At 46.0% G+C, this 27,981-nt stretch overlaps 1 protein-coding gene and 3 non-coding genes across 4 annotated transcripts; 2 read left to right on the forward strand and 2 right to left on the reverse strand.

Moving 5' to 3' along the window:
- Positions 1-5,655: 5,655 nt before the first annotated feature.
- Positions 5,656-27,583, forward strand: LOC122379510 (endoplasmic reticulum resident protein 44-like). Its single transcript, XM_043361777.1, has 9 exons — positions 5,656-5,796; positions 7,509-7,584; positions 8,427-8,579; positions 21,453-21,631; positions 22,050-22,165; positions 22,569-22,719; positions 25,449-25,590; positions 25,754-25,887; positions 26,139-27,583. The coding sequence occupies exons 1-9, from the start codon at positions 5,764-5,766 to the stop codon at positions 26,358-26,360; spliced, it is 1,206 nt and encodes a 401-aa protein (XP_043217712.1). The 5' UTR covers positions 5,656-5,763; the 3' UTR covers positions 26,361-27,583.
- Positions 11,199-11,280, reverse strand: Trnas-gcu. The gene has a single exon. It is a non-coding gene; the product is annotated as a tRNA-Ser (tRNA).
- Trnas-gcu lies at positions 15,817-15,898 on the reverse strand. The gene has a single exon. It is a non-coding gene; the product is annotated as a tRNA-Ser (tRNA).
- On the forward strand, positions 18,384-18,465 carry Trnas-gcu. The gene has a single exon. It is a non-coding gene; the product is annotated as a tRNA-Ser (tRNA).
- Positions 27,584-27,981: the final 398 nt, after the last annotated feature.

Raw genomic sequence — 27,981 nt, forward strand, 5'->3', positions numbered from 1 at the left:
AATGGGACCAAAAGTCGGCGGTGCCCCCCCCCCCTTTATTGAAGGTGTTCCGCCGCTACTGTTCGAGGATCGCCGATAGCCATCAGACTTTTAGCCGACGTCGGCTGGCTGTCGGGCCGACAGCGGCATGTTCATAAGTTGGTGATATATTCAGCATTTTACTGACAGATTCTGGATCTAGAGCTGAACACTCTGTAGAACTGGTGCCACTAACAGACAAATTGAGTAAGTTTTATTCATTTATTTGTTTGCTTATTTATTCATATATAGGTATTCACCTAAGGTACCTATTTACCTAATACCTTAACCTACCTCATCATTGATATACACTGTAAAAAATGTTAACTAACTTCTGTGTTATCATGGCAAATCTCACTAACCTAAAGCGTGTAAAGTTTACACGCATCTACTGGCCAAACGTGTTTTATATAACACGCTTTTAAGAAAAAATGTGTTATGAAACTAAGACATTAGTTTTCGACGTGATGTTGACCTACACGCCTTTTGCGTGTGACCGTGTTACTTAACTAATATCTACCTGTCAATGTACTAATATTATGCGTGTAAAGTAACTAAAAAGAAGTTAGTTATCCTGGCAAATCTCACTAGGCAAAAGCGTGTGAAGCTTACTAGCATTTTGCGTGTAAGCGTGTTTCCTTTTGTGCGTGTTATGTAACACCGAAGTTAGTTATCATGCAACTAGGCATCGCCTAGTTGCAGGATAACTAACTTCGGTGTTACATAACACACACCGAAGAAAACACGCTTACACGCAAAATGTGAGTAAGCTTCACAAGCTTCTGCCGAGATTTGCACAACGTGCACATGTTATCCAGGCAAATATCATTAGCCAAATGCGTTATCATGTTTGTCAAATAACACGGCATGGTTTGCACGGATAATATTTGTCGGCTTACAATGATGTTAGCTTTTCTGCTTCGATGAAATGGATGTGGTGTTAGGTTGCAAACATATGTGTTATCTGACCCGTTTTTTGCAAGAACGTGTGTTTTAATAGGTGCTAGATTTTGCTTGAAGAATTAACTAACTGGTTTGTTAGCATTTTTTACAGTGTATGGAGCATCTCACTACTAAACGAAGTCAATTTTCAAATTTGGTTAGCTAAGCACCTATTTAGGGCTGAAACAGCTATGTAAAGCCTGAAATAGGATTTCTTGGACGTTCATTTCCCCACACCCAGTGCGTACTGGAAATTTGCAGTGTAATTTTAGCCTTTAGCTTAGCAATGTATAAAACCCACAAAAGTATATGTATATGCGTTGTGTTTTGTATTACGTGCGCTACTTTTACAAAGTGAAAAGCTGAGACCTTTGTGAGATTTCTCTAGCTTGAGATTTAAATCTGCTTCACTTCACATGGCGTTGGCGTGAGAAAAATAATTGGTGAAATTACGATTCGTTATTTTTATTGTATGCATAACTCTTTGATAGCCCTGCGTAAAACCAGGGTGATAGGTTCCCGCTGACTGCGCGGTAATGCCGAAACTGAGTTAGGAAATACAGAAGATTAGGCATTGCCTTTTTTGTTTAATATTGATATTAATACAGTGGAATCCGCTTAAAATTCACGGATAATAAATCCAGCCGCTTATTGTGGGCTGTGGCCGCCAGAGCTGTTCACGGATTTTCTCCATAGATACCCGTAGTTAAGCCAGAAGAGCAAAATGTCGCTAGATATAGAGATGTTTCTCTTGACTTCTCATTTTTAGCTTGAGATTTCATTTTGTACTGACGTGAGGTAGCCTTTAACTTTACCCAAATTTGTGCATTTCGATGCAGTGCTGCCAGATTTGGAGGATTTCCGCAAATCTGGAGGATTTTGAACTCTATTTGCGGACAAATTTCGCTTTTGGAGGATTTTTGATTCTGGAGGAAAATCTGGAGGATTTGTCGCCCGATTATTATATTCAATTTCATGGAAAAATATAACACATTCAAGACTAAAAAGGCATTTTCCTGCCCAGCGTCACCCTACCCGTTAGGATATATCACGTCCTTTATCACCGTGAGACTGCAGAATGTCTCAGTCTGTAGCTATATTTACGAGGGTACCAAACTACTGGCGGATCTAAGGGGGACATTTGGGGCAAATGCCCCCGGCCCCCTGCAGCGCCTGAAATCGACGAAAATTTTCGTTTTTTTTAAGATAAAAGAAAACTCAACAACTTTTATAAGAAAAAGTATCTTTTAAACTGCACAGCAGTGCGAAAAGATTCGAAATCCGATGGGTTTTTAGTATTTGGTGAAACTTTTTTGGGGGTATAGCCCCCCGCAGCGTCCAAGACCGCCTTTCTATATCTACCAATAGGATTTGGAGGAATCTGGAGGATTTTTGTAACTGATATAGAGGATTACAGCCCTCCCCATCTGGCAGCACTGTTTCGATGTCGTGGCGGCTGGCGTATTTACAAATTGCAACCGAGCTCCGCCGTGGGGTAAGGTGGGCAGGGGTTTTCGCACTACGGCTGCGGTTGAACTACCGTCTGTGGTAGAAACTTCAGGACGATGGCGCGTTTCATACGAAATCTGGCGCAATGTTTGTTTGCTTCTGAACTTGTACTGAGCGCTGTTCGGCAGCCGGCTATTTTGTGTGCAGGGTATGACGTATTTCGCGAGCTGACGTCACAGGCGGTGACGTCGGCTCGCGCGCGAGCCGAGCGCCAACGACAAACTAACGGGAACCCTCGGACACCCTCGGGGCATAAACCGCGGAGTAGCATATTGAGCGAGTCTTATAAGGAAAATTCATATATTTTCGTTTCACAAATGATAATCAGGGCGTCTCTTACCTTTTTACATATCATTTATGCTTACCTAACACTTCAGTTGCCAAATATCTGCAATTTATTCAAGCGAAGGTATTTTCAGTAAATATCAATGGTATAGACCGAAATCTTTTGAATAACAACTCCAACCAACAGAAATAAAAATAACTTAATTTATTCCAACCATTTCCTCCAAATAAACAACCCAAAAACTCACTTTTACACACATCATTCATAATAAAGCATACTAACACGCCGCTTTTGACAATTGCGGCGTCGAGTGGCGCGCTGCTAGCGCTCTTTTTCGATCGCAGAGACCCTGCACGCGCGCGAGCACACTACGTCACGTCCGGGGGGCACAGGTACATACATGAAAAATCGCAGTGACGTAACACTTTTCTCGCTTCTCATTGGTCAATAGCCCGTTGCCGGGGTAACGTGCACGTATGTGAGCGCGGGCAAGAGTACTAGCCGGCCGCCGATCAGGGCTCAGGTGATGCCGATAGAACCTTCAATCATTCTGGGCTGACGCTTATGACTTGGAAAAAGTCCGAAAACCTGTCGGCTCTTGTTCAGCAGGAGGTGTATGAAGGGCCACCCGCCATAAGCACTGCTCAACCGCAGGCACAGGTTTAGACGATGTTGGTCCGCATCAAAGCCAGTGTGCTGGAGAATCCATTGGCTGAAATGCTCCAGAACATTCATCACTGTGTTTTTATGAAAGGTGGCTACAAGCTCAGTTAAAAGAAAAAGTACCAATACCAGATTGTTTTGCTTTTTAATTATGCAGCGGGAAGAAAGGTGTCCGGATAATTTCGTTACACCCCCTGTAATGTTCAAATGGTTGCTAAATTCGAAATCAGCTCCAAAAACTAGCCTAGAAACATGTAAAACTCGAAAAAGGAACCGAGGTCATCAAAGGTCATTGAGCTGACCTGACCTTCAGGTGACCTTGACACCCACCCTAATGCATGGGACCAGCATCATATCACATGTTTCAACGCTTGAAACCACGTGAAAACTGCAACCGCGCGGCTAATGCGAGCCGACATACGCCGAATCGCGATTCGGGCCAAACATGGTCTCGAAAAATAGGTCACATGTCAAAAGTCAATTGGGTCAGGGTCATGAAATTTTCAGGGTAGGTGTAAAATTGATAAAATCGGGGGCATTGAAAGTTTCGTCGCGATCGGACCGTTTTTACGCGAGTTACTCACGAAAAACCGATAAAGCGCACCCAAAAAGGCAGAAATATGCACATGCGATATCCCATACTGCGAAAAAATAGATAGGCATGCGCGCCATTTCGATATTCTGTATTCGGAATTCAGTGAATGTTGGACATATCTAGTCCTGCGGACGAGACAGAAACAATGTTACAGAGGGAAGGCACTGCATACATGTCTATCTCCCCCCAGTCTTTGCCGGCCGGGAACAAAGACTTACATAGATTGGCATAGATTGAAGGGTGCCGTAACGAAACGACGCCGAAAGGCCAAACGACGGGTCGCATTCACGGGAGCGCGAACAAACAAATAGCCCAGGGGGCAACAAAACACAGCTTCTAGGCAACCAGAACGAGTGGACCGGCTGGAAAACGAGCCGGGACAACGATCAAACACTAAACGCGGAACATATCCGAACATCGCAAACAACTGCCGAGTTTGACAATGATAGGGAGTCAGTGGCACAGTCAGCGCGTGAAATTGGGGTCGCGATAGCGGATCGGCATTTGGCGCGGGCGATCACTGCGACGGGGACGGTCGGGTTCAGTATCTCTCAGCGGCTGCGAGCCTGGCGCGGCAGGGGGCGGCATGGCCGGCGGCGACGGCGTGGCATGACCGGCGTGGCATGACATTTGAGGTGCAGCAGTTATATTATTTCTCTTTGTTATTTATTTTAGTTACCTGTATCATTTTCATCAAGATTTTCATTAGTATCTACATCATTTTCAGGACTAGATATGTCCAACATAGATAGGCATGCGCGCCATTTCGATATTCTGTATTCGGAATTCAGTGAATGTTGGACATATCTAGTCCTGCGGACGAGACAGAAACAATGTTACAGAGGGAAGGCACTGCATACATGTCTAAAAAAGGTGCATCATTTTTTAACGTCGCCGACAAATTGTAATTACCCTAAGCTCAGGCAGATGTATGGTAGAAAATCCCCCAAGTGAAATACAGTACGGCGGAAATAAAATACCCTACGGCGGAGCTCGGTTGCAATTTGTAAATACGCTGGCGGCTGCAGGCCCATGTCGTCCCCTATCTCCGCGCGTGTCCACTAACACGAATGACGTCACGCATGTGGGCGGAGCTATGGGCGGAGCCTAACGCACGCGGCAGTCCAAGCCGCCATATTTGAATTGATATTTTAATAGAATCTTGCCGATATTTTGGGTGAAGTCAATTTATATGGATAGCTTGGTGACAGTTTAGCTATACGAATAATAATTTATTATGGATGTGCGTATATTCAGCTTGGTATTGCAATAAAAGTTCCGCACCGCATAGATTCGAACTCGGGACCTTTGGAATACTGCGCGGGCACGCTAACCACTACACTACCGCGACCGCGCGGCGGCCGGCGGCAGGGAGGCTGCGGAGACATGGGGGGACATTTTACACTTTTGTGAAAAAAGCAAAAGATTTAGCGAAAAACACGTAATAGATAACTTGCAGAAAATTGTCTGGTCTTTCAGATAAGATACTTAGGTTTGATATATCTTGTGCAGACTTCATACTACAGTGCTTCGAAAATCGCTCATTTACATGGGGATTGAACGGGGCTTCGAGACTTGACTCCAAATGACGTCACGAGCTGACGTCACGAAATGGTAGAATCGCCGGACGACCCTACCTGGTATATAGGGCCTTGGGCGGCTGCTGGCTGGCAGTAACATCAGTCGCATCCGGTGCCGGCTTCATTTTTTTGCGTTATCACGTATATAATACTTTCGATTTATACGCAAAATGTCAAATACTTTTCACATCATCATCTTTCTGGTAAGTCGGATATAATTTTTATCTGTAAAACTTCAAAGCATTCAATAATGATGAAGGTCTTGGTACTTGATTGAAGAATTTTCTTAATTATTTTTTTTATGCTCATTCGATTGCCGCATACCGTGTGCCACTACGTGGCCCAGGAGCTGAGTTAGACGGGAGGGGGTGTTCAGACACCCCCGGCCCGGTGCGGTTGGCGCCTCGGCGCGGGTTAAAGATTAGGTTACGTTAAATGCAGGCCAGCTGGTAGCATGTCTGTTTCCTAACTTTGTGCCCAGTGGCAGGGAGTTAGTAGTGTGAGAACTCACAAGTTGTTTGACCCACCCACCTTTCTTTTACTAAGCCAGGTAGAATCTGAGCGCTGTTCGGCAGCCGGCTATTTTGTGTGCAGGGTATGACGTATTTCGCGAGCCGACGTCACAGGCGGTGACGTCGGCTCGCGCGCGAGCCGAGCGACAACGACAAACTAACGGGAACCCTCGGACACCCTCGGGGCATAAACCGCGGAGTAGCATATTGAGCGAGTCTTATAAGGAAAATTTCTATATTTTCGTTTCTCAAATGATAATTAGGGTGTCTCTTACCTTTTTACATATCATTTAGGCTTACCTAACACTTCAGTTGCCAAATATCTGCAATTTATTCAAGCGAAGGTATTTTCAGCAAATATCAATGGTATAGACCGAAATCTTTTGAATAAAAACTCTAACCAACAGAAATAAAAATAACTTAATTTATTCCAACCATTTCCTCCAAATAAACAACATAAAAACTCACTTTTACACACATCATTCATAATAAAGCATACTAACACGCCACTTTTGACAATTGCGGCGTCGAGTGGCGCGCTGCTAGCGCTCTTTTTCGATCGCAGAGACCCTGCACGCGCGCGAGCACACTACGTCACGTCCGGGGGGCACAGGTATATGAAAAATCGCAGTGACGTAACACTTTTCTCGCTTCTCATTGGTCAATAGCCCGTTGCCGGGGTAACGTGCACGTATGTGAGCGCGGGCAAGAGTACTAGCCGGCCGCCGATCAGGGCTCTGGCAAGAAAAGATCATGCTAAGCCTGCTAAAAGGTCATGCTTTAGACCTGGGAGGATCATGCCACCATCCACATTTGGTAACATAAATGTTTGATATAGCTTATCACCAGGTAACCTGATGGTCCGGTAGTTGGTTGGTGTCATTTGCAACAAGCACTGCTTAGGGGGCACCCGAGCCCAAAGCCACCGATTTGACCATATGTACATTTTTTCTAAAGGCTATGATATTTTTCAAATTTAATCACAGCCATGCACCAGCATCCAGCAGTGCGAGCATTTTGCACCCTTGCAGATAATTAGTCACTTCTGAATTCTGACACCAGAAAGTCCTCTGGATTAGGAGCAGATGGATGCTCTCCAAAGGACTGCTTTTGTTACTAGACTTCTAAACTTTTCTGGATTTTTTTTTTTAATGAGATAAGACCATGTGGCAAGTTTTTGGGAAATTGCGTCACTGAGAGGTCACCAATGTGTGTGAAAAAGAACATTGACGAGAGTGACTCCCTGGGAATACATATTCTGGTGACTAATTCATGTAAAGTAGGTAGCCAACACGTACTGATGACACCGAACTGATTAATTAGCTACTGTTGTAAAAGTGTTAAAGGTCATGTAAAATGCTGGCAGATGCCACCTCGCTATGAATTGTTTTCCCTCTTTGCAGCCCCTGCTGGGACTGTTGAAGTTTGCAGCTGGTGGTGCCCTTCAGCTGACTGCAAACAACTTTGACAAAGTTGTAGGTAAGTCTGATCACTGTGCACGTCTTCTCACTATCTTTTAATTGAGTGATATACCTATGGTAGGTGCATTGAATAGGTATATAACATCCACCTATGTGTTTTGCAGCTCAGAAATTGTTATCCACTCGGGCTCTTTTCGAATTACTTGTTTGAATGGGCGAATTGACAGCACCCAGCTTATGCTAAGCAGAACCATTGTTGTGTAGGTCCGATCCATCCGACCAGGGGGTTACAGTTCTATGCTGCCACATAGGGAGGGCTCAGGAGACAGATGACGTCACGGGGTGTCAAGGCTTTGTCGATTTTTAATACTTTGCTGTGCAGTAAATTATCTTGTTTAGGCTCTAAGGGAGCCTAAAGGTTAATGTCAAACTGCCTTTTAGAGGATACAATCCTCGAAGATAAATATTGGTGAAGATTGGTAGACACCCGCTGACGTCATCTGTCAAGGTCACCGATGTAAACAAACGGCTAACCGTTCTACCTCCTATATACGGCCTTGCATCCGACTATTCAAGAATATTTGGATGCTAGGTCTAGAGTGTCCATCAACTCTGGACACAGTTCATCCCTCTCAGCAGACTTCAACCGGCTGCGGCTGCTCCGCCAACCAACCCTGTACTATTCCCATCAGCACTCCTCGATCTTTAGTGGCCGAGCGAGTCGAACCTTGGCCCTCACCACTGGCAGTCCAAGTCTCTACCAGCTGAGCTACAGGACTTGCATACATTCACACATGCATGCATAGTTACATTGATACATGCAGGATGGATAGGATATTGACTGAGATCCATTGAGCGTAGGTCTACAGCTGGCCACTGACGACTACTGCTGGCGTCCAGGGTCCACAGAGCTGGTGTTGATCAACTTCTACGCCGACTGGTGCCGCTTCAGCAACATGCTGGAGCCCATCTGGGACGAGGGCGCCGACCTGGTGGCCAAGAAACTCGACTCCAAGCGCGTGCTCATGGCCAAGGTGGACTGTGACAAGGAAGGTAAGCCGAAACTGGTGCTCATGTGTTTACCTGTCTTGCAAGATACCATGCCATATTTTTGGCGAATTGAATGTCCGGAATATAAATATATTGGTATCGTGTTAAGGAGCTGTTATGTCTGATCTGGTGTTGTTAGCCACAAAAATGTGCATGGATCCGAGTGATAGATCTATGATCTCAGGTGGATCTCACCTTAAATGATAAGCTAGGATTATAGGGTAGGGTGGGGTAATTTGAACATGTGGGGTAATTTGAACATAGTGTGAATAACACAAAATTACGGAAAATCCATAAGTCGCATGACAATAAGACCAATGAGAGAAATTATCGTAACTAAAAGGGCTATCATATGAACGGGGTTTAAAGTTTCAGGGAATGAAGATGTTGACGCACAGTGTAAAAAATCAATTTCGCAAGGAAAAACGCCTAACAACACGTCATTGCAACTTCATTGCAACGCAAAATCTTGCATTGCTAGCGCCTAATACGCAACGGCTTTTGTTGTATAATGACCTAATCAGTGCCTTCAATCCAAGAAATTTGCTTTTGAACCCTGTTTTTTAAAATGGCAAAATAACTTTTAGCGTGGGGTAATTTGAACATAGTGTGAGAATTTGAATGAAGACAGGGATAGCTCCGAAAAAAACAACGTTCCCAGTTTTTTTTTTTGCCAATTTTTTCGACCCAAGGCAGTAGCAGATAAGTGATGCCAGTTTTAGAAAATTTACGTCTAATATCCGTCTAATGTCCGGCATTTTTGTTGATTTTCCGTCCAAAAATGTTACAGTCAACTATTTGTCCAAATATGTCCGAAAATTTATGCAGCTATCAACACTCAAAACCGTCATTTATATTGCTTATCATGTAATTTTACCAGCCGAAAAGTTTTCATTATATTGAGAGCTTAACAAGCTTTCCATTCGCCAATCAATGCTATATGCACGATTACTTTATAAAAAGCGCTGAAGTGTAGCAAGCCATCGTCCAATGTTGTCCAGTCTGCTACCTTTGTCCAACCAATTGCGAATTGGCCATTGGACAAAATCAGAACTCCAAATGTCCAGGTTTCGATTGGCACCACTTTAACAGATGTAGTACGGTTGGGAGAGTTTTTATCGAACAAAAATGATAGACGTTCTGTTAATTGAAAAGGGGCGAATTCTGTCAACTGACCGGTGTGCAGCGTGGAGATATTGATACTCTGCAACTGTTATTTTTGCTGTTGTGTTGATTTTTCAAGTGAAGGTATGTTTAGAATTGTTCTGCCTATTTGTTTATGGTTCAAACAACATCGGTGCTGGCGAGACTATCGTTTTTATGACAGGTAAAGGCAGTATGTTCAAATTACCCCACGGTGGGGCAATTTGAACACACCGTGACTTGGTGGAGAAGTGAGGCTATGCTATTCAAGGTATGCTCGGCTCGTCCAAAAATGAGGCTTGCATGGTGAAAGCAAGTGACACTTGCGCTACTGAAGCAGTTTTTCTTCATCCAGGGTTGAACTGGAATTTGGTACAATGGAGAAGACGTAAAAATATGTTCAAATTACCCCACACTACCCTATGATCCAGCGGGATCCTACGTGCAAAATACATATCCTGGATCTATGATCTCATTGGATCTGACGATAAATCAAGAAGAGGGATCTATGATTCGAGTGGACCCCACCATATGCAACCTGTGAAACCATGTTGCTATGTGATTCCATGTAAATAACTGCCACAAAACCATGAATTGTTATGTGCAATCACATAATATCTCTGAACAGAACCATTACGATTATGGTAACAAGTGTTCCCTGAATACTCCTATGCTGACAAAAATTTAGTAAGGATATGTGATCTTACCGGATATCTAGGCAAAAACATAGGCTCAGAACTCAGATCTATGATCCCGATGGATCTCAGGACAAATGAGAGTTGGATCTATGATCCCATCGGATCAAAGATCAAGATCCATGGGGTCAGCTCCGAGATCTATTTTCTCGGATCCGTGCACATGTCTGGCTAGCCATTGTATGAAAAAGGTGGCCGACAAATTATGATGCTATCCCTGTTTGTGTCTGACAACTGACAAGTTCACTTCAAAAGAAATGACGTTCTTATTCTTATTCATGATTCATTCTTATTTTTATTCTTATTGCAAGTCAGTCTGTACCATGTATTTGTTTGATTTCATCTGTACGTTGTCGCTTGTGCTGCGGAAACTGCCGTGTACCTCCCTAGCTGCTCTCTTGCTGCGGCAAAAAGTCGCCACGGTGCCGACTGCCAATGCCAACCGGTCCCGTTCGGTGCGCCGGCGCGGGGGCCAGCGTGGCATCTCCCCTGTCCCGTCCAACCGGCGGAACCGGTCCGACACCAGCGAATCCGCCTGACCCGGCGCGGCTCTCACTGACCGATCCCGCGGGATGTGACCCCCCCCCCCCCGCCTCAGTCGGTCGGTCATCCCCCCCCCCCCATTGGGTCTGTCAACCTATCCTTCCGGAGGGTCTGACTTCGTCAAACCCACAAGCTGGGGCTGTCACTTCTCCCCAGAACGATTGTCGACTACTATCAATATGTGGGATGTGGATGCCCATGTGGTTGTTTCGTTTTAATTCGCCTTTGCAATCAAAACGGTCGACGAGGATGAGATTCGAACTCACGCGGGGAGACCCCATTGGATTAGCAGTCCAACGCCTTAACCACTCGGCCACCTCGTCACATATCGGGCTATCGACGGGAATCACGCGGCCGGCAGGCGTGCGTTACTCCTTTCTAGAAATTGTCGCGTCACGCCAGGGTATTGTCCGCTGGTTCACTGTCACGATGGGGCTCAGCAGTCAGCTGGTCTTGAGACCCCGCAGCTGTCGGCGCCTCGATATGCCGCGCCAGGCCGCTGCTCGGTGCGACCTTCGCCGGGCGGGTGTGGTGGTATTTGAACCGACCCCCCCCCCCCCTAAATCGGCTTCGGGGCCATTTAGAGCGGTACGCCGTGAGCGACATTGAAGTATTGGCAAAAATTATCAACGTGTCAAGAAAATTGTGAAGCAAGTACTTCGGTCAATTTTTAGGTCGGCCTGAGGGTCGGGTCACCAGAGGTCACCAAAAGTAAAATTTCGGATATTTCAATATCTTTTTACCAATCGTCGTATAAGTCGGGAACGAATAGCGGCGGAACGGCCCCCTCTCCTTTTCAGTCGATATCTGGTGTAGCAGACATAGCCACGAAACTTTGACAACCCCTCTGGGCCTCAATTTTACACCTTGAAACCAAAATTTGTTCCAGAGCAAGTGATAGGTTGGCCGCAAATGACATCAGAGTGACGTCATCTTCTGCCATTTTCGATCCCAAAAAAAGGTTTTGCAGGACGAGCTGTCCCGCCTACAGTTTTGGAGATACAGAAAAAAAATATTGGAATAAAAAAGTGTATAATTAACAAAGCTACAAAACTGCTATCCCGGGTTTTCAAAAATTTTGGATTTTGACCACCAAAACTAAAAAAGTGTTTTTAATTCCATGCCCCAAACCAGGGCTGTGGAGTCGATGGATTTTAGGGTGACAGAAGTTTTGAGACTGCCCTCGTAAAAGCCCTATTAACAGTGCTAGATTCTTGTCGCTTTCATATGTCCTTACCACAGTTGTCATAAACGTACTTGCATAATTTTGTTTTTTTCTACGTTGCAAGAGACGGCTAGGACATCACCTTGAACATGGCAAGTCGCACGCGGCTTGTTACAGCGGCCAGTGTACAGCATGGTCAGTCTGTTTATGTGAGGACAACTTTGAGGGTCGCTAGGCTAGGCGATAAAATTTTGTGATTAGCTTGATAAAAATACCCCAGAAATATTTAAAATTGACTCTTCACTCTTCAGCGACTTGAAACGAAAGCTGGATGTATTTTTACCGATCCAAACACCAAGAGCCAAAGTGTTCAATGGAAGCACACTGACTTTTCCAGACCCAAGAAAGCCAGACAGAGCAGGTCCACTGGGAAGCTCATAATATATAATCCCGTACTTTGACAAAAAGGCAGTATATTCATTAGCTGGGTCCCGTGCACGGCCAGATGATTAACAAGGAATGTTTCCTGAAAGTTCTGAGGGAGTTGAGAAAGGGAATTTGCCGCAAGAGACCGGAACTCTTCAAATTTGGCCAGGGGCACCTGCACCAGGACAACGCACCCACCAACAAGTCCATGGACATGGTGACGAGCTAACTAAGACAGATGGGCATCAAAACTGTCCCTCATTCTCCCCACAGTCCAGATCTGGCCATCTGTGGCTTCTGGATGTTCCCCAGACTGAGCGAGAAGTTCAGGGGACGCCGGTTGGAAGATGTGGAGGAGATGAATGAGGCTGTGACAGAGGCCCTGGGCACCTTCACTTTGAAGGACTAGCACTTAGCAGCGGGTCTTCAGGAAGTGACCGGAGTGCTACAATAAGTGTATTGAACTCGGGAGGTCTCATTTCAAGAGTCACTGAAGTTTCATGCTTTTCTGAAACAACTGATTGTCTCTACTGAAAAAGTCTCAAAACTTCTGGAGTGCACCTCGTATATTAACCCTCGCCCGCACATGTGGGGGAGTGGTTGCCACCCCCAGGGTTGTGCTTGACTCATGAGTCGAGTCAGAAATTTGACTCAACTCTGACTCAAATGAGTCAGATTTGAGTCGAGTCGGATAAAATGTTGAGCTGTTGAGTCAGAGTTGAGTCGGACAAAAATATTAAGGCGTTGAGTTGAGTCAGAGTTGAATCAGTAAAATAACTTTTGACATTGAGGAACATGAGTCAGCTGACTCAACTTTCTAGAAACAAGCTTTTCATTCACCCCCGCTTAACAACTTCGCCCTGGCCCTGCTGCCGGATTTTTTCATCCCCGCCCCCGCTCAACAACTTTTTTATCTGAGTCAATTTTGAGTCAACTCACTTGACTCAACAAAAAATTGAGTCAAGTTTGAGTCGACTCATATTTTCAATGAGCCGCTTGAGTCATGAGTCGAGTCAAGGGAAAAAATCAGCTCCTTGTTTGAGTCAGAGTTGAGTCAGGGCTTTCTGAAGTTGAATGATGAGTCGAGTCGGCAAATTATTTTGAGTCGAGCACAACCCTGGCCACCCCCCCCCCCCCCCAGGCAGTCTTTCTGCTCTGCACTCAACATTTTTTGAGCTAGAAGGCTGATTTTTCGTATAGCTTCTCTATCCTTTCTTGATGTCCACTGAAAATTTCAAATTTCTGTGGTTTTTGGTTTCGGAGATATGACCTTGTTTTTTCAGGTCATGTCATGACCCAAATGGCCAATTCCCAACATCTTGCGTTGGCTATGGGCCTTGTGAGCTTTTGACACCTTGATTTCGGCCTTTTTTGCCAGTCTTACCTCCCACCTATCATGGAACATGTTGTTCGACGATGTACAGATGTCAAGGTCAAGGTCAAGGTCAACTTAGGTCATCTAAGATAATTGCGTTTTAGGCAAGCGGAATTCACTTTTTGTGAAGTTTTTTTGACTGCATTTTTGGTAAAAGCTTCTCAGATCATGATTTCATGTAATATGGACACATAAACAATCGGTGCACACATCAGTATACACACAGACACACACAGACATACAAACACATATAATTGACCTTGACCTAACTTGACCTGAAATGACCTCAGCAGCAAAAACCTGGTCGGGTAGTGTTACAAAGAGGTTCTAGCTGGCTTTGCACCAGAAAACGGCATCGTCATCGGTATATGATAAGCAGCGCACTTGATATCCAACGGTGACCCAAAACAGCAATATTTTTTAGTTTGACCTGACCTGGAAGGTCAATGACTGACCCGAGAAGGTAAAACTGGGTATCGTTGGATTTGTCTCTTCCCAAATAATCTTTTTGGTCTTTACCGCTAAGCTCTATCTCCAACAGGAACGAAATGGCGCGGGGGGGGGGGGGTGGCAACCACCCCATGTGCGTTCTAGGATGGGAAAATGGCATGTGCGGGCGAGGGTTAACCCGGCAGGCGGTGGGCCTCCCGGCTACCTTCCGCGCGGTGGGGGGGGGGGGACATTTTTTGCCCCCCCCCCGTATCTCCGAAACTACTGGACGGATCCGTAAAATTCAAACGGCGTTCAATAGCCCTGTCAAATTTGTTGGGTGAAAACCTAATTTCGTTGACCTCGGGGTCACCGATGACGTCACAGGTCAGGTCAAAGATAAAATGTTTCACCGTTCATGGGTCTTCTAGGGAATGCGCTATAACACCGAGTAAAACGCATTTTGTCGAAAATAAGCGATAAGGCGTCAGTTGCCTAGTACATATGTTGCTATTAGAGGTCACTGATAATAACAGGTCAGGTCACCAAGGGTCAGCACATGAACCCAACTTAACTAAGGTTGTGTGATGCATGTTTTATGGCCGATTTTTCATTTCCAACTCAATGGTGTTGGTTATAAGACCATCAGGTACGGTTTAGGTCACTTTCTGGTGGATGTCATGTCAAGGTCAGGTCAAAAAAGATGTCAAAAGTTCAAAAGAGGTCAAATTTCAAAGTTTATAGTTTTGCATCAAATGGGTATTGATTCGATGCAGCTCGTCACGGAGAGTCTAATGGTGGCCTTTGTTTTGCGCTACGTGGTCTAGAATTGGTAAAAATTGAGTTTGAAAATTTTACGTCATCAATTTTGAAGTCTTTCCGCTATAACTTGGCTAGAAAATGAGGCACCGATCTCAAATTTGGTATGTGGATAGAAGGCGGTAGGAACTATCAGATATATTCCGGTTTTTTCGAAATTAGTGTTCGGATTTTTCGGCTATTATTTAAAAAAAAACAATCTATTTTTTATTTTTGGGGTCAAAATCCAAAAATTTCAAAAATTCGAGATAGCAGTTTTGTAGCTCTGTTAATTTTACCTATTATGTCTGAAAGATTATTCTGTATCTCTAAAGCTGTAGGCCTGACAGCTCTTCCCGCGAAACCTTTTTTGTCGAAAATGGCAGAAATGACGTCACTCCGACGTCATTAGCGGCCAACCTATCATAGCCTTTGGAAAATATTTTGGCCACAATGTGTAAAAGCTTTTCGCGGGAGGGTGCTGAAAGTTTGGTGACGATCAGTTTGGCGGTTCTGGAGATCTATCGAAAAATGCCCCCTACACTTCTATATTAGGGCAGCCAGTCATGTTTCCGAGCTGCTGCTAACGTTGATCGCTGGCATTGTGCTATTGCGCGCTGCAGGTCATGTGCACTACTATAGGTATCGATTGAAAGGAAAACGAGTCGACGAGGATGAGATTCGAACTCACGCGGGGAGACTCCATTGGATTAGCAGTCCAACGCCTTAACCACTCGGCCACCTCGTCGCAGTACACTCGCCGTGAGGCCTGTTTGCAGCTGACAGCCGGTGCCGGGCTCTTTCCTAAAACTGTCACGTCACGGCCCGACCGTTCCCACCTCATTCGACACTGAAAGTGAAAATGGAAAGCTGAGATATACTGTATACAGGTTTTGTTTGTTTTCATTTATTTCTTCATATCGATGACCTGTGGTTAGGTCATAGGTCACGTTAGGTTACGTCACGTGCGCCTTTTTCCAATAACTTTTCATTCTAAGAGCATAGAAGCCTCTCTGTGCCATCAATAGGTCTGTTTTGACTAGAATGATCATTGATCGTTAACCCAGCTACTATTTGACCTACTTGGGTCAATATTTGACCTCGACCTTAGGTATATTTGACATCAGCTAAATAGGGTCATCATGGGTATCATGAGAACCGTCTCCTTGAGATAAAAATGATCTTGAGCTTACATTTGCAATACCTATCTCATATCGAGGATTTCGGGTCAAGTTAGGTCACTTTTTCTGATAACGTAATGCGATCATCATGTGTCTTTTGCACACTCATCATAGATCCCTCTTGATAGAACTGCGATAGAGACTTGGGACAGTCGTCAATGGAATTGTCTCGTCAAGGTGCGTCATTTGGTCTGCATCACGACCTATTTAGGTCACTTCAGTCATGTTTTAAGGTTACATTTTAAGGTCTTCTTACACATTATTCGATTCGGCTCGACGAGAGGAACACGGTGGTGCCAACAACGCTATATTTGAAAAGATATCGAATTTATTCGATAAAACGCTCCTGAAAACACACCATCTTTTATGAACTCTGGGTCGTTAACAGTTGACCTGAGGTCAAATCTGACTGCAATAGGCAATTTCATGGGCTGTCCTATCCTAGCGCTTTTTATTCTTTCTATTTATCATAGTGAGCGAGCTAATTGAAGTTCTCTGAAATCATGACGGTTTTCTATAAAAAAAAACTTAGGGGTAATTTTACACTTTTCGGACCCTGAGGGCCTCAATTTAGAATTTGGCAAAAATCTTCCAGCGTGTTATTACGAGCGAGCGAGCGTAGCGAGCGAAGCGAAGTCTTTTCAATATAACGGGAAAATCTCAGTATGAGCGGCCCGGCCCGGCCCGTCCCGGCCTGTAACGCTTTTGAGAGGCTTATATCTCAGCAACCGCTGGACCGATTGGCCTGCGGTCTTTTTTGCTGGGTAGCCCCGTCCCTTCTACCCCGTAATTGACTACTCTTGACACATCTCAGTGACCGTCGTGGCACGTGCCACGTGAAAAGTCAAGGGTGTTCAAGCTTTTTTGCAAAAGTAGTGATTTTGAGAGGCTTATATCTCAGCAGCGGCTTGGGCGATTGTCTTGCGGTAATTTTTGTAGGGTAGCTGCATCCCTTCTACCAAAGGTCGGATACTCTTGATCTATGTGAGTGACCCCCACTGCACGTGCAAAATACAAAAAGAAGAGGTGCCAAATTTGTTCCCATTTCAATAACTCTGTAATTACCGGGGCGATTTCGCTGAAACTTGGCATTAGAACTGTGGTATAATAGGATAGGGCGTAGATATTGGGCTGTGCGGGACACCGACTGTGATCTGCGGAGGCGAGACTGGCCCCCGGTCACGGTGGCGTATTCCCCAAGAGTAGCACACAGGAATTGCAGGTCCCGGCGGAGACCCGACCTCATCCACCGGTTGTCACGTCAGGTGGGATGACCGCCAGGGAGCGCGAGGAGGGGGGGGGGCGGGGGACACGGATTAGTTGACCCAGAGGATGCCGAGGACGGATGGTATAATGCTATTTTGAAGGTACAGCCCTCTGCAAACTGCGTGGTAGGTATTCTTTTTTCGACAAAACCGAGAATAAGGCGAATACTATGCAATCGGTCATTCGGAAATCGTAACAGCAAGACGCGCGAGACTCCGCACCTTAGATTGGCATATTCATCGTACTCATTTTCCATCCATTTTGGCAACAAAACCCAAAAGTTCATATTTGCCCCCAAAATAATTTTTTGCATTTTGTAGCCACACAAGGGGCATACTTTGTTTAGTGATAGACCTAATCGAAGGAGTGGAGCATGGCGCATCTATCTGCAGTGATTTCCGACCGATTGATAGCATAACCTTTGAGTTATTATCGGTATTAACGAAAAAAGAATACCTACCACGCAGTCTGCTGAGGGCTGTACATTGGGATTCGTTATACGCTGTCCTCCTTTTATGTTTTGCAAAATGCTCAGTCAAGCGCGAGCTGCAATATTTCGTGATTCGTGAATCGTGAATAGCCAAGCTTGGATAGCAGCGCAGCGTATTTGATAAGCCACATGTCAAGTGACGTGCCCCAGGCTAACTCAGGCTGATCCCAGCCAGCCGACTATCGCTCCATCGAGTGTCGAATGAGGTGGGAACGTTCGGGCCGTGACGTGACAGTTTTAGGAAAGAGCCGTCACAGGCTGTCAGGTGCAAACAGGCCTCACGGCTAGGCTACCGTGACGAGGTGGCCGAGTGGTTAAGGCGTTGGACTGCTAATCCAACGGGGTCTCCCCGCGTGAGTTCGAATCTCATCCTCGTCGACCGTTTTGCTCTTCAGTCGCTCGAGCTGTAGAGCACATCAGTAGGCGGAACTATGGTCATGAGTACCCAAATATAGGAACGTTCCCATTTTTGGGAACGGAGTTCCCAAATATGGGAACGGGCGTTCCCATTTATGGGAACGGAAGGTAATTTTTCGGCCGTTCGCCCACTAAAACTCATAAGTGCATCACGTATCAAAAAAGTGCACGCTATTTTAACCCTCGCATGTGTAGGGGGGGTCGGATGGACCCCCCCCCCCCCATGGTTTTTCGCGAATAACTCGCGTAAAAAGCGGCCGATCGCGACGAAACTTTCAGTACCCTCGCATTGATCAATTTGACACCTACCCTGAAAATTTCATGACCCTGACCCAAATGACCTTTGACCTGTGACCTCTTTTCCGAGACCATGTTTGGCCGGAATCGCGATTTCGCGTATGTCGGCTCGCACTAGCCGCGTGTTTGCAAGCTTTTCGTGGTTTCAAACGTTCAAACATGTGATTTGATGTTACTCCCGTGTGTGTCAAGGTCACCTGAAGGTCAGGTCAGGTCATTGACCTTTGGTGACCTCGGGTGACCTCGGGTCACTTTTTCGAGTTTTACATGTTTCTAGGCTAGTTTTTGGAGCTGAATTCGAATTTAGCAACCATTTGAACATTTACGAAGTAGTTTTGGTGACTTCGTAACATGTTACGAAGCTGTCAGAGGCGGTTGACACGTACTACGAATACCCGTCACGACGCCTACTGGTTGACCTGACCTGACCTGACCCGACCTGGTCTAAATGCTTCAAGACATCACCTGTGATCAAAACTAACACGATATTCGTGATCAGCACCCCGAAAAACCCCTTAGCAGCCACACTTTACGACTTTCTAACAGGTCCCGATTTTCCCGACTTTGGGTCATTGACCTGACCTGGAAGGTCAACCAATGACCTAGGACCTTAAAATTGGGTATCATCGGCTTCCTCTCGTCACGGGCAACACGCTCGTTTTTTCCGCGAAGCTCTAGCTCGATCAGGGGCCAAACGGCAAGGGGGGGGTCCAACCGACCCCCCCCCCCCCCCTACACATTAGAAGCTGGCAAACGCCGCACACATGCGAGGGTTAAGTATCTACTAAGTCTCTATAAAATTATCTTTAATCTGACCGTTGCACAAGGAAATTGACCGTCGAATGATATTTTTAATGATTTTTTGAAATGACGGAATGGTGAAAACATGGGTTATACTACATTTAACTTGCATTTTTAAGGAAAATGAAGCGTTTTTTACATTTTGAGGTCAAGTATAATAATTTTCGCCTGGTTATGAAGTTTCATACTAGCGACACCAGATGCTGACATATGCAAGCGAACACGCGGACAGTCCGGGGGTAATATTGGTGGCATTTGGTGTCGGGGCGCACGACCGCACATGGAACGTCAGTGATTTTACCGAACTACTGTTGTAAACTCAGTTTCAGTGGTTTAAAATTATTCAGCTGTATTATATCATCCCAGATAGACATATTTTATTTGGATGCTAGCTGTTTAGAGTTGTTTTATAAGGAGCGTCATGAGCGTGGTTTTTGTCTTCCGTGTTTCTAAGCGTGATCGTTTTGGGGGAATTTCTCTTATATAGGTCGCTCTGTGTGGCTTATTTATAATTTTTATGCTGATTTCGATCATTCCTCGTGCCCATCCTACCAGGACTTTTGCCACTTACACTCATCAAGAAAGGAAAAAACTAGATTTTCATTGGGACTAGGTGTTTTGAGGGTGTAACATATTCAGCGTTCCCATTTTTGGATACTTCCTTGTGCTCGTCAACTATCGGTGATAAACAGACAGGTGCTTGACATGTCTCCACCCTCGGCGCGGACGGTGGATATAGGTATGAAAGACCTTGTTGAACATCGCTGAGCGTTGTGAATTACGTAATCCTGCAGAGGGGGGCGTGCGAAGACCGGGCGAAACATGCGACGGTCTTGCCGGAAAGGTCATCTGATGATTGTTGCGTTAACAATAATTTGCGGCGTTGGACGTGATGCTTGTTAATGAAAAGAACCCCTGAAAGGCGTCGGTGAAATCGTTCCCAATTTTGGGTACGCCGTTCCCATAATAAGGAACGCTTGCAGCGCCAGTGTACGAGAGCGTTCCCAAATTTGGGCTCGCGGCCGGGATGATGGACTGCTTTAGAAATAGGGGAGCGATTTGAAACTACGATGGGCCTTACAATATCAAACTCTTTCCCAACAATATTGAGACAAATATCAGGTGGTTCACGATCGTTTTATATTTTTTGGACGTCATTTAACGGTTCTTTTTCTTGTTTTAAATAATGCCTACATGGCGTTCCCATATTTGGGTTTATCGTTCCCAAATATGGGAACGAAAATGCGTTCCCGAAAATGGGTACGCTTGACCATAGTTCCGCCTACTGACATGACCTGTGCAGTGTGCATTGCGCAATATTAGCACATGGCCTGCAAATGTTCAACTGGCAAGACAGCCACCCAGGTTCGGGACATCTCAACTTGACTTGAAACACCCCAAAACCAGGGTAGAGAATGCGTGAAGCGAACCGTTTGGGGTGTGGGCTTTCCCGGCCGTTTGACCTAGAGAGGTCAATGAAGGTCACGGTCGCCGAATTTACAGAAGGACCCACCCAGTAAAACCACATGTTTGTAGAGTCCAGTTTATCTGATCTGGTTAATCGATAATTTGGCATCAAGTGACTCAACATGACCTGAAGCTACTTCTCCACCATCAATTTTAGCTATAAAGGTCACGCGATGACCTCAGGTCAGGTAGGTACGGATCACGTAAAAAAAAACATGCTTGCACAGGAGCAGTTCTTGAAAGTACGAGTCGGGAAAAGCTGCGTTCAAAAGTACGCGATTCGATACCACATTGACCACAGTTCTAATTTTATCCGTCAACGTCTTTGTCTGTCGTGAATATTATCACCCTACAAAACACACCGACGTCACGTCTTCCCACAGATAAGCTGTCGTCTCGATTTCACATCACCAAGTATCCGACACTGAAGCTGATTAGGAACGGCCACCCGGCGAAAAAGGAGTACCGCGGTCAGCGCAGCGCCGAGAGCTTCCTCAAGTTCCTCGAGGAGGAGATCAGGGACCCGGTCAGATTCATCAACTCGACCGAGGACCTAAAGGAGGTGGGTGTGGCCCCGAACTGAGAGCGAGCGATCGAGAGTCGCCGGACGGTCAGAGCCCTCAGAGGCGGGATGGAATGACAGTTATGACTGACAGTTGATATGCGCTGCTTTTGTAACGGCTTAGATTATCCGGTATTCTTATCGTAAAGTAAACTGGTTTATGCAGTTTGCTGTGGAACGTTTTGATGGTCCCACGTTATCGCGGATTGTAAATACATGATAATGTAAAATAATACTATGAGGACCGAAAAAAATACATTTTCCTGTATCAGTCGCGGTGGCTTTATTTACTACTAGCAGCAGCTGTCAACATTCGGTCGCGCGTGTCCCGAGCCCCCCCCCCCCCCTGCGTCAAATCTGTAGCGATGGACCGTTAGGGAAAGAAGCTAACGCAGTCTCTCTGGTCTGATTTCCACAGGAGAAGAAGGGCCAGGTGATCGGGTACTTTGAAAGCCCTAACTCGTACTCGTACCAGTCCTTCATGAAGATGGCCTCGTCGCTCAAAGACGAGTGTGTCATCATTGCCGGCTTTGGGTAAGTGATGTTGAGCGGAAACATATTTCTATCGAGTCAGGGGCTCAGGGCAACAATTTGGTTTTTTATCGCCCCATGAATTTTGAACGGCTGAGATTCGCATTTACGTAGCGTTACGCTCATTTATTGAGCGTTGCAAGTTCGTCCGCGTCTCAGTACCCCGTCGATTCTAGTGTGTTCTGTACTAGCTGACGTTTGGAATCCGCTCAATGGGTACCAGGTGTCGTGCTGGGTCCGTTATATTTCGAGTGCTGTGTCGCGTGCGTTCTTTACTGAACGCCGTGGTGTTGTGCCTTGTGCCTCCTTACGTTCTTTTTCCGTTCTGTCTCTCCATTGACTTTCATTGACTTTCCATTGACTGACGTCCGGCCGTCTGACGCGCCGCTCTCCGTTCCGCCGGCAGGCCCGAGTTCCGCGCGTTCATGCCCGGCGGGGAGGACATGGTGATTGTGCGGAAACCGAGCTCGCTGGACGATATCGCCATGCCGCCCGACGTGCCGGTGACCGACACAGCGCGGCTCACCGACTGGGCGCGACGCACCTGCGTCCCGCTGGTGGGTGGGGAAAGGATTCCGTCCCACTGCTGGGGGGGGGGAGGGGGGCACCTGAGGCCGCCACATTTCGTGCCAGAGGTCATCAGTGGCTTCTATATTATAGGTTCAGTAGCCTGCACGTCTGGCCGAAGTCGCCGCCTGACGTTGCGATTGCTTGTGATTTGTGATCCTTACTTTGCATTTTGGTCACAACAAATTAAGCAGACCAGATTTATTTTTTCCGCTTCCATTCGTCGAATGTGCGTATGACCCAACGCCTTCCTTCCGCGTGTCGTCATTTTTCCTGTCAATAGTCTGTCGGTCATCAGCTAAGCTGTTGTCTCTGCAGTCTGGCTCAGACGGATCTGTTGTGCCGCCTATCTGACACCGTGTCCCCACTGTTTTCCCCTCTGTCTGACAGTTTGTCCCCTCTGTTGTGCCGCTGTCTGACGCCGTATCCCCACTGTCTTCCCCTTAATCTGTCTGGCACTCTGTCCCTCTGTCGTGTCGCCCATGTAACACCGTGTCCGCTCTGTCTGAGTCTTCACTTTGTCGTGTCGCCTATGGGGCATTCCACGTCAAGTGGGACAAAAAATAATCATTTTGAACCTCACCTCCTCCGATTTTTGCGAAACTTTGTGAAACTACTCATCTACATGTGAAAAGAAAGGAGACATATTTTTGTCAAGATATGACGTCACGTTTCCGAGATACACGTCATCAAACATTGACTTAGGCAAGGCACATTATCATCTTTAAAGCGTCATAACCATTGAAGTTTTAGACATATCACCACGAGACAAAGTGTGAAATGGAGGGGATAGGTCAGGCTTTAATTTGAGGATAACAATATTGACGTAATTAACTAATTAGTAAACTTAATTAAAATTCAAAAAATAAATTTAGGTTTTCTGAAAAATGGGTACTCTTCGATTTTGCTGATTTTTACATATTTCATTCTCCTATACATTAGCTACATCATATAAAAAAATCCAGAATGGGCCGACGTCTACGTAACTGTCTTTTGGACTTCGTAATGTCTGGCACTCGCGTGTTTCGTTTTAGCAACCAAGGAGAGGCGCTACCCGGAGATGCTTCTTTCTACCCCAAACCAAAGCAAACCTAACCTGACCTGACGTGACCTGACCTAATCTAACACGCGTAAATATGTACAGCCCTCACGGTAGTTGCCGACTGGCCAAATGCTACCTAGATACGAACATTAGCCCTCACGACAGTTGCCGGCTGGCCAGATGCTACTTAAAAAAACAAATGCGTGTTAAACACTTCAGGCTGACCCGCTGCGAGCCAGCGACCTTTAGATTTCGAGGTAGGTACACTCGGCACACTTACTGCTAAGCCACGAAGATAGCTGGTCATCGTAAGCCAGTTTTTTATGATGAAATTGGGCATTCTCCGGGCAGCGCCTCTCTTTGGTTGCAAAAAGAAAATACGCCTGACTCTCCCAGCGCTAGGGAAGAAAAGCCCGGTTTAGCCAAAAAAGGTACAAAAAAAAACGGAATTTGAATTGTAGGTAGGGCGGCGGGGAACTTTCTCGTGTGCCAATTTCATGGCCCTAGATCAATATATTCAAGATCAAATGAGGTTAAACGTGATCAAATTTGCTATAGTGACTATTTTGCGTTTATACGCTCATAGCTCTAAGAGATACTGGCCGATTTTCCTATTTCTTCCTTTATACGGCATTTGTAGTGTTATGAGAATCTCTAGCTAATCTTACCATAAATTTGGCAATTAGTGACCTGCTAAGAGTAAGATGTCGCCGGCAGAGGCGGGGATCGGCCGACGCGGGAAACGTCATAGTCACATATTGTGTTTGCACCCTAATAATTTAATTTTACCAGTTGATTTTCGTATTTATTTGACCATTAGATTGCCTGTACATTTTTAAGCCTTCACGCAAAATTTGACACAAATCGATCATAATCAGCGGTAAGAAGCGCAGTGCAAAGCTGGAACCGTCCCGCGCCGGCACAGTCTACCATTCAGGCGACAACGGCCGGCGCCGGCCGCCGAGCCGCTCCGGCAGGAATGTTTGACTTTACACCGCTATTACTTGAAAAGTTGTGGACCGATTTACCTGTTTCTTGCACGGGAGGATTTGCAATTCGAGTCTGGACAGATATTGAAAGTTTGACGTTAATATAATAATTATGGCGTGAGTTATTGGCGATAAACAGGTGGAGTTAGCGAAATCGGCCCCTTCCACCGCCCATGCTACGTTGCACTACTTGTTGCTATATCATCCAAAGTTATCGTTGGCCCACTCTAATTTTTTCAGCACGTGTGCCTTACGTGTAGTGGAAGACAATATCTAAATTTGAGCAAAATCGAAGGGTACCCATTTTTCACAAATTACATTTTAAGAAATTAATTCAAAATAAAATAAATTTAAAATCACCAAAAAATGTTAAAATTGTCAAAATTTACTAGCATTACTCCTTATGTACACGTTTCAGTTTGTTTGAAATTAATAGCTTCAAAAATGTTGAAGCTATAGATCTTTCAAGATTGCAATACACGTCCAATTCTGCTCAAAAAGCAGAAGTTTAGCGACTTGTATCTCTGTAGCCCGAGGGCATATGACAAAATCCTTTCACCCTCAGAGGTTTCACCCAATAGCCAATAAGTATACCAAGTTTGAGCAAAATCGCAGAGGTGGCCGATTTTGGCTGTCCCGGTTGACATGGAATGCCCCCTATGTGACATCGTGTCCCCCGCCGCCCCAGGTGCGGGAGATCACGTTCGAGAACGCCGAGGAGCTGACCGAAGAGGGCCTGCCGTTCCTCATCCTGTTCCACCTGCCAGAGGATACCGAGACGCCCAAACGCTTCCTGCGAGTCGTCGAAAAGGACCTGTACTCGGAGAAAGGTCAGTGTGTACTGTTTGTGCCTGATGCGTGGATGGTGTGGATTAGCCCTGGCTATCTAAGCTATCCTGTTGTCTATCGTAGATTGGAATTACCCTGAAAACGTTACTATTTTGTAACTTCGACTGCCCCTATAAAGTTACACAGACTCTCTGCGCCCCACAGACGGTATCCAGTTTCTAACGGCGGACGGTCTGACCTTCGCCCATCCGCTCCATCACCTGGGCAAGTCGAAAAAGGACCTGCCGCTTATCGCCATCGACAGCTTCCGGCATATGTATGTCTTCCCAGACATCAAGGTAAGAAACAGAGACTAAGAAACTAAAACAGAAAGAAAACTTTCTCTTAGAAACTGAGAAAAGGAGTTCAGATAGAGTCCAGATAAGAAGCAAGCAGAAAAACTACGCTACGCTGATACGCTACGAACTACCGGCTACACTGAGACATCACATGCTCTAATTATATCCTCCCATACATCATAGTAAGATAAAGACAGGCACGGAGACAGCGCTTATGGACCCTTTCTGACCGCCGCTGGCGCCTCCGTCAGGACATGGAAGACCCGGTGAAAATGAAGCAGTTTATCGCCGACCTGCACTCTGGCAAACTGCACCGCGAGTTCCACTACGGGCCGCAGCAGCCGGCGGCGGCCGCGCCGGCCCCCACACGCGACCAGCCGAGCACGCCGGCACCCACCTCGCCCCCGGAGTCCGTGTTTAAGAAGCTGGGCCCGTCGGGGAGCCGGTACAGCCTGCTCAAGGACGAGCTGTGATGGGTGCGGCCGCCGGGCCGGGCCGGTGCGCGCGATGGACTGTCCGCCCCGCCGCTGTCGCCAGCACACCGGCCCGGCGCCCGAGCAGCGACCCAGTGTAACGGCGACACACTGCTAGCAATCCAATGTTGTTATTTTTGTCAGAGCGAGATTATTGTGGGTTGGCGTGATACCACACCGGCAACTGAACTAGAACCTGGAAGGGGTGTGTAAGAGGTGCGAGGTAGGTGTCCCTTGTTTATTGAGTTTTATGATCTGCAACTATTTATACCCGGGAATCTCACACTGTTTCCCGAACTCAGCGTAGTATCGGTCCCGTTGCATTCCAGTAGTAACGTCGGTCGGTCGCCTGCCGCGATGTTGAGGCATTGAATGCACCTAGGTGACGGTGGAAACTCAAATGTTTGACAAAGTGGCTGCTGTTTCGGTCTTGCGAAACGGCAGGCGCTTTGTGCTTTTTGATGACCGCCTTTCTTTTAGATCACGTCGTGATGTGCGTGAAGTATTTGTTTCAGTTACAACTGTCTATATTTCCACCTATGATGGATTTCTCCCTTTGCTCTTGCGCCTGCGGTGATTCATATAGATCATATATGAAGTGTGGAGGTTGAACAATTTTGAAAGCCAAGTGTTTTACTGCTTCTACTTGTTCCACGGCTCCAGACAGCCGCCCCTCAGCATAATACTGTTTTCCGGAATGCTATGCTACTTTATAATGTCCCCGTAGTGGAGCGATTTTCCGCAAAAGGGCAAAAGCGCATCTGCGCAAAAGGGCTGGACGGGGGGGGGGGGAGGGCAATGTCTGTACGACCGTGTTGGAGTGTTGGTCTGAGGAAACTTAGCATGTAAAAAGGATAGTTTTTTTTTGTATGGCTTCAAGATATTTTGGTGATACTCGCAAGGGTTAAAAAGAATGGTTCTGTATGCGTGGTGTAGACTAGAGAATAGTGCCCGATTAGAAATGAATATTTATATTTGTACCTCATCTGTATCAACTAACGAGCAATTGAAGTCCCCCTACGCACTCTTGAGCAGAATTACTCGCTTTGCGTTTGAAATGTTCTGTCTACGAAAAATTGCATTTGGCGAGATAGCCCAAACATAGCTTGCATTAGCTTGCATTAGCCAATCATGCACGAATGAGGATCGATTCTATGGACCGAGAGTTTGGAGTGCGAAATGAGAGCCGTTTCTCAGACCCGCAATAAATCCGTTTTCTTAAAGGTCGTTCTTTTCTACAGTCGGATCGGTCGCTAAACCTGATTAACACGCGCACTGCAGCGGGTCTGAGCCGAACACGAACTGCAGGGGGGGGGGGGTTGAAAACAACCCCCCCTGAGATCTCGAAAACGGCGCAACGTAGCGACAAGCGGTAAACGGCGTTGGATAGGTTAAGATGAGATCGACAACAAATACTAAGATCATTTTTGGGTCAGGTCAAAAACGAGGTCACCAGAGGTCACCGAAGACAAAATGTTACGATTTTCACAACAGGAATTTCGCGGTAGTTTTTCTTGAATAACTTGTCTTGCACACAAGACAGAGGATCGATTCGAACGCCATCGTTCTTAGCTCGTCAAGGCGCATCGAATGATATATAATATGACCTCGAAAGGTCAAG

The sequence above is a fragment of the Amphibalanus amphitrite genome, unplaced genomic scaffold (genome assembly GCF_019059575.1).
Source record: "Amphibalanus amphitrite isolate SeventyFive unplaced genomic scaffold, NRLGWU_Aamphi_draft 000079F_arrow, whole genome shotgun sequence".
NCBI lineage: Eukaryota > Metazoa > Arthropoda > Thecostraca > Balanomorpha > Balanidae > Amphibalanus > Amphibalanus amphitrite.

What these genes read in the sequence shown, in the direction of transcription:
- LOC122379510 (XM_043361777.1), top strand. Translation starts at nt 5,764, where the DNA reads ATGTCAAATACTTTTCACATCATCATCTTTCTG. An exon ending in CGACCGAGGACCTAAAGGAG is followed by an intron (nt 21,632 to 22,049) that starts GTGGGTGTGGCC and finishes TGATTTCCACAG; the next exon opens with GAGAAGAAGGGCCAGGTGAT. An exon ending in GTCATCATTGCCGGCTTTGG is followed by an intron (nt 22,166 to 22,568) that starts GTAAGTGATGTT and finishes TTCCGCCGGCAG; the next exon opens with GCCCGAGTTCCGCGCGTTCA.